We start from the raw sequence: 7503 nt of genomic DNA on the forward strand, positions 1-7503 counted from the left end.
AGTTTATATTTGAGGGCTGTCTAGCTTACCGTGTTAGTTACGTATGGCGAAATTCCCGCTAATTCTCCAAGGTTCTAGAATATTCGTGAACATAAGAATCAACTATATATCTGCTTCCATAACGGTTAAATATAGTTCAGTATTGTTGAGAAAATCCTATAAAAGGCTACGCGCCAAAAACAGAGAACAGAGAAGAGAGAAGTATACTAGAAGATTGTTATAACCGTGTAATCTATAAACTGTAATTTTGCTAACCCTTGTCAACCGGAAAATATACGACATTTGACCAGGAACAGTTATAAATTTTAAACGTCATTGAATTTTCATCAAACGTTAATACCTTTCCAAAAATATTACTAATTTCTCATCGGACATTAGTAGTTTTATTAAAATATTATCTTACTTCAACGGTCCAACAATTCAGTGCCTGACAAAGCTAGCTAGCTTCCCGCCAATTATATGTACGTACAACTCACTGGATATCAAGGAGACTCTGAACTAGGAAGACAATTTTAGGCTACTTGTAAGTTAGTGAAATTTCTGTTAATGAAACTTGGTTTGTAATAATTAATCATAATAGTTTCTATTGTAAATTATAGTGTTGTATATATATATTAAAACGTATTTGTGTCAAAAACAAAAATGGTGTGAATCAATCTTGTTGGCAAATAGCGTGAATAAAATAAAATATCGGCCTATTTCTAAACACTAAATCCAGGGTACAGTTCAACTATTAAAAGTTAAATTATTTAAAGCGGCTTTGGATTATTTCAAATTCTCAATACGTAACACATCTCATAGATCAGTAATACTAATTAAAAAAGAAAGAATTACTGATATAGTTATTTTTCTATAGTATAGAGAGTACTGGTGTAGGTTATGAAAGGATACACAATGACTGCCACCCTCAAATCCTTCCAACGGAGAAAAAATACTCTTTTCAGTATGGAAGTTTATGTAACTTATACTACATAAATTGCTGCTGTTTTGGTACGATCAGCATTCTTTGACCTTTTAATTACCTTTAATTAGCTATTCTCACCATTAGATATATTTTTAATTCTGATCTATGCAGGTAGCTTGCTTTGATTAAAAGTTATTATTTATTTATATTGAAAAAGGAAAATGAAGCTAAAATTCAGCATAATAAAGAAAAAATGAAAATTGCAATATTTGGAAATTAAAGTAAAGAAGCAAAGCGTGGGGGTAGTAGGGGAAAAGGATTGTTTGTTTGTTTGTAATTAAGCACGAAGCTACACAATGGGCTATCTGGGCTCTGCCCACTACGGGTATTGAAACCCGGATTTTAAAATTGTAAGTCCGCAGACATGCTGCTGTGTCACTGGGGGGGGGGCGACAGAAAAGGAAAAGGAAGGGGGAAATAATGGAATTAAAGTATAAAATGGAAGGGCTTACCAGGGGACGACAATTGCCAGCAGAGCAAAAAACACAATCATATGATCGAAATCATGTAAGAGAAGTCCGTCTGGATGTATGGTTGAACAAAGAGTGGAGTATGCGTGATGTCAGAGGTCAAAAATTGACCTCACACTTAAAGTTAGTTATTAATTATAAATATATACCTCATGCAAAGGATTGCTAATAATTAGAGAAAGCTAATCGTTAAAAAGACCCGAATAAATGTAAAAATTATAAAAACGTAAATATTACAAAATTGTTTGTTTGTTATCCGATATTCGTGTGAAGCTATTCAAAGACTGTCTGGGCTAGCTATCCATAACGTTGAACTGCTAGACTACATAAAATGTAGCTAGTCAACAGAAGCCACTGCCATCTGTTTGGCTACTGTTGTTTGACCGAATAATAAGATTTGACCGTGACTCTTATAGCGTTTCCATGTCCCGCAAGTGTGGAGCGTGAATTGTTGTTGTTTTTTTAGGTGGCATAACAGAACGTAAACATTGGACTCGAAGATTTACAGTCTGGCACGCTAAATACTGGGCCACGCTTGGACAGATTATAGAAAAAAAAACAGTCGAAGGTGGGACGTTACTAGCAAAAAATATCATTGTTAAAAAGACTTTTGAACAACTGCTTGTAGACGAATTTGAATTTTAAAACATTTGAAATAGTTTTATCTACCAAGTGTTCAGGGTATCCATTAACTTCTGCGAAACATCTGAATATACTGAAATTGATTTTTGTTCGATATTCTGCGCTGTGTGTCAGGGCATATAACCTTGGCATTATATAAAATGTTTTTGATGATAGATAATTTATGGGCAGTGCAATGGACTGATTTCTAGTTAAAATATAAATTATTGTTGGAGGCTTATGATACACACAGGTTTTTAAGTTGTTGTTATTTCTTTGAAGTAAACAATTGTCTATATATATGAATATATATTCTTAATATGTTAAAAGAATTATACTTTGTCGGTTTTTGTTTCTGAAGAATGACCGGCAACTGGAACTGTGCGAAGAGTATTGATAGCAAATGTTTAAATTTTAAAATATTATACAAAACAAAAGAAATTAGATTGTTCGTTCGTTATCCAGATTTCTGGTCAAAGTTTATTCTCCTTAATTGGAAATTACAATAAGTTGTAGCAAAAATCAACAGTTTGCTGCTAGGAATAATTAGCCGAGCACTAGAATAGTTAGGAATGAAATTAAACCATGTCAATATCTTCTTCAAAGTGTACATTAGTGTATATATATAATTTACGATGTATATATATACACACACACACACACACATACACATATATATATATATATACATCGTAAATTAAGGATTAAGTTATTTCACACGATCAGTTCAAAAGATTGTTTTATATTATCAGGGGCAGAAGTGGCATCAAGTTCTATTACCCAAGCCAATAATTTTCCTAAATTGTAATTAAAAGACTTAAACGATGACACAACAAGCCGTAACAGACAACTTTCCTTGTGAACTTTGGATAAGTCATATATCTGAGAATTGTATAAACTAGTTTTATGAATATAATAATAAATTTCAAGTTCATTTTTTAACTTAACATTTTAGCATTTACTAATTTCTCTCAACAAGATGTTGGGTCATGATTTAGTTGAATGAAATAATCTGGATCATTTAAAGTTGCCCCCTAGTGGCTCAGCGGTAAGACTAGAGATTTATAACACTGAAAACCGGTTTTCGATACTCGAGGTGGGCACAGCCGGATAGCCCATTGCGAAGCTTTGTGATAAACAAGAAACAAACAAACAATTTAAAATAGAAAATAGCTTGTTATCATAACTAATGTCTTCACATATCGATAATCCCTATGCCACAGCCTATATATAAGAATTTCTCTTTCAGTTTCTCGTAATTCACGACGTTTTGGCAACTTGCACACACTTCAATGCTACTAATATTTCAGTATGATGTTTCTCTTTATAAATAATAGATTTCAATTCATGGTGGATGGGCCATGACGCAATCTTGTTCAAGAGTGTTCGAATACTTTTATTTGGGCACTTGATAGTGGTTAAATGTCGTTTCTAACCAGTGAAAATGGTATTTTTTATTCCCTTTTTATACAGAGCACTTATAGAAATCTTAATAAAGAACAAAATAATAATACAGTTCTTAAATTTTACAATTCCGTGATTAAACATGTTTACTGAAGCGTCTAACGCTGTTACAAATTAAAATATAATTAATGCATATTGAAATAACGAAACTGTTTCAGAATTAAGAATTGGCAAAGACATAGTAGTGTTACGTCTCCGTTTGTTAATTGATTTCCCGTAAATTCGTTCCGACGAAACTTTAGCGACACAAATCCTTTCTCAAATAAAACTGATTTATTCTTTCTGAATATAACTTTACAATACACTTAATTTCAACAACCGCGCTAAAACAAAGGCTATGACAACGAACGTTAACTTCAACAATACTCTCTGACCGCAGATCAATTACTCACTACCTACACATTATCCCGTCACGTTGTGACCATCTTATATATACCAGACTACCCCCAATCTAGTAATCTCCCGAAGGTTCGAGAACGAAGTGGCGTGATACTAGTCAGGTGACCTCGCTGACGCAACAGTAGCATTCTACCAGCGGCGTATTTTTTAGCCTTCTGCATTTTTGAATTGAAGCCGTTTTAAATTAGCTGTGTCAGCAATCATAACGGAATTTCTTATGTAAAATTTAAACCTTCTACTGACATATAATCCAGTACTATTCTTCAAACTATTCGGAAATGTATTTTTCCAATGTATCTTTTAAAACTCATTTGATTGCTTTTTAAAACCTAGGGTACGTTCATTCGTTATATCAAGTCTCTAAGTATATTGAATGATATTTACTCTTGTAGAAATTTTTCAGACTCTAGGTCACATGTACTTCCTTGTGTATCTCTCAGGATACTTTATAAAGCACATTTCTCAGATCAACTTTTGGCCCACATGTGCGTCTATCAATTTCTTAAAACTCCTGGCAGAAACTAAATCCTACAAATAAACTACTTCCGGGCACTTACTCCTATGAATATACTTTAAAACTCCAAGCAGACATTACTCCTATGAATACACTTTTAAAACTCCGAGCAGCCATTACTCCTATGAATACACTTTAAAACTCCAAGAAGACATTACTCCTATGAATATACTTTAAAACTCCAAGAAGACATTACTCCTATGAATATACTTTAAAACTCCGAGCAGCCATCACTCCTATGAATACACTTTAAAATTCCAAACAACCATTACTCGTACGAATACACTTTTAAAACTCTAAGCAAACATTACTCCTATGAATATATTTTAAAACTCCAAGCAGATGTTACTCCTATGGATATACCTTAAACATTCCGATAGACATATTTCTAAGTCTGTTTTATAAATCTACAGATGGACACGTATTTCTACGCGATATTTTTCAAACATATGGCCGACATTCATTATTGCTTCAATTCTTCAAAACTCCTGGGAAATGTTTATTAATTTGTATGGATTTTAAAACTCTTAGTTAATACTTACTCTTAATCTCTAGGGGTAGATATACTTCTATGTCTACTGTTTGAAACCTAAAAGACAATTACTCGTATGTTTACTAATTAAAACTCCTGTTTACAAGAACTCATATGTCTACCCTTTCAATCTTCTTGTCAACATGTACTGCTATGTCTGTATTCCGGCTGGCTTAAATATTTCTCTATTTGTTTATTTTTTTTTTTAATTCCTGGCTAACACATACGATCACATCCATTCTTTAAGCTTTCAAGTGGACACATTTCTGTGTCTATTCTATTGACTAACACGTACTGTATGCTAAATTATCAACATCCTGATTGTCGTTTACACCTGTAAAATGCCTACCTGAAACGTATTCCTATTTGAATTATTTAAATTTCCTAGCATGTACTTCTGAGTTTACTCTTGGAAACTTCTGGCGAACACGCAATCCAGTACTTAGTGTTTATAATATCTAGTCCGCAAGTTAACTATACATCATCTCGTTAAAAATATTCACTGTAATTTACTCCTATTATTAAAAAATCTCAATAACACGTCGTTATACTTCTACCTCTTGTACCTAACTGAGAATTCTGTTGTTTTTGAATAACCAGAGCTGCAGCGTCTTTCTTTCTAGTAATGATCGTGTAAGGCTTAGGTTAAACATTTACTGATAAAAGAAAGCGTGATAAGTTATTTGGCTTATGACAAAACAAATATAAAGAGTCGGAAAGGAGTGGCATGTGTATAAAGATTGCTAATAGTTTGAAACGCAAGCAGTTCAATCTTATCACTAATCTTGTTGTATCATGTTTAAATAATGATAATAAATACTGTTAAATTTCTTGACGAGGCGATGTTATAACCAAAAAGTTGCTTTGAACTCTCAAAGAACTCTCGTTTTCTTGCCCTCTGGATTCACTGCATGCAAATTTAAAAGTAATTTTTCTTTAACACTTTCTCTTTCGAAACCATTTTCTAGTAACTATTTAAAATGAAGTCCATAGAAATACTGGTGTATGACGTAGTATTCTTTAAACTCAAAAATTTTCATTTTGACGATTTCTGTCTTTTGGAATTTTATAATTGTTACATCATTTTAAATTTCATATTTCTTTTTCTAAGAAGAACAACTAAGATTTTGTCTTTCTAATCCCTTTTCTGTTATTCAAAACGTTTACAAGGATTTTGCTTTTTCTACGTCGTTTTGTTATTTATAGTTTTTATAGTTATCATTTGTAAATTTTTTCGTGACTTACAACTATTGAAATTTTTGCCCTTTAAATTCCACTTTCTAGTACCTACAAATAATCTACAGTTTTAGTTTTCATAACCCTTTTTCGAAAAATGTAATAGGTATAAAATTTATGTAAATGTTTTGTTACATAAAATTATTAAGTGAGTTCAGCTTTTATATCCTTTTTACATGTCTACGATTAGTGAATGGTTTTTGCCTTCATATACTCCTTTCTAGGATGTACGTAAAGTTTCAGATCTCATATACTTATTTCTTATGATTGATAACTAACTCTAAGTTTTAATGTTTTATATCTTTCTTTTCAGCGGTTTGCGTTGCTATGAGATACAACATTGAGTAACATAATGGAAGAGTGCAAACACGTAGATATTATCGTTAAAAACAGTTATGATCCTGATATCTCAACAGTATAAGTGACAGCGAAGTTATTCAATACTTTATCGTCTTCGTGTCATAATAGAATCAATAATGAGAGTTCTGGCAACGTTATTAACTGTTTAGCTACCAAAAAAGATGCGAACAAGTTTAAGTTGCCTCACAGTGTACGTTTTGACAGCTTTCCTTTCACATCTTCCACAGTGATGATAGTTTCCAAAGTAAAATATTACAAACTCGTAAACTGAATGTGGTTCTCTGTTATACCAAGTGATGTGGTTTGGCCTCAAAATTTTTGTTTTTAATGATGTCGTACTGCAACTGGCTTGGTTTCACTGTGTTATCCGGGTCAGAAACAGCACTGGTATGCTGTTTACAAAAATACATTAAGTTAGCTTTAATCTATACAAAAAAATGATTATCTTTGCTTTTATTCTAAATGTTTCAGTTTAATTTTGACTTTAGCTCTTTGAAAATTATGTATTTCCTACGCAAACTTCAACTTTCCAAGATATAAAATCCGAAAACGAGAAAGAAGAGTTAAAAAAAATACACCACTTTGTGCATATACAGTATAATTTACTGATATGTACCGTTCATAGCATCAGCCTTATTTTATGACCTTATCTAATATTAATAAACTAGACAGCGGTTGTCTCGAATGTTAAAAACCTGTTGCAGTATTTTTTATCTCATGTTATAATACTTTTACAGTATTATTCAGACGTACTGCGTCAAATACAAAAAAAAACCTCGATCCCTCAGTGGTAAGTTTAATGGCTTATAACGCTAAAAATCGGGTTTCGATACCCACGGTAGGCAGAGCACAGATAGCCCATTCTGTAGTTTTGTGCTTAGCAATAAATAAAACAGAATCGTAAAAGAAGTCTGATCATCCTTTTAAACGAAAGCTTTCGGAT

The 7503-nt window shown here is 32.4% G+C and overlaps 1 protein-coding gene across 3 annotated transcripts in view; it reads right to left on the bottom strand.

The window, feature by feature from the left end:
* Window positions 1-5583, bottom strand: part of LOC111084900 (phospholipid phosphatase-related protein type 1-like) — a 19203-nt gene extending 13620 nt beyond the window's left edge. Inside the window, exon 1 of one of the 3 annotated variants that reach the window (XM_022381406.1) lies at window positions 5360-5583. Coding sequence is in view for 2 of the 3 variants with exons in the window: in XM_022381402.1 (XP_022237110.1) it covers window positions 5314-5355 (42 nt within the window). In the remaining variant the exon portion in view is untranslated. Of the gene's footprint in view, window positions 1-5313 lie in introns of all 3 variants that reach the window. The other 2 variants (XM_022381402.1, XM_022381404.1) reach the window with 2 other exon arrangements.
* Window positions 5584-7503: the final 1920 nt, after the last annotated feature.

The sequence above is a fragment of the Limulus polyphemus genome, unplaced genomic scaffold (assembly GCF_000517525.1).
Source record: "Limulus polyphemus unplaced genomic scaffold, Limulus_polyphemus-2.1.2 Scaffold160, whole genome shotgun sequence".
Lineage (NCBI taxonomy): Eukaryota > Metazoa > Arthropoda > Merostomata > Xiphosura > Limulidae > Limulus > Limulus polyphemus.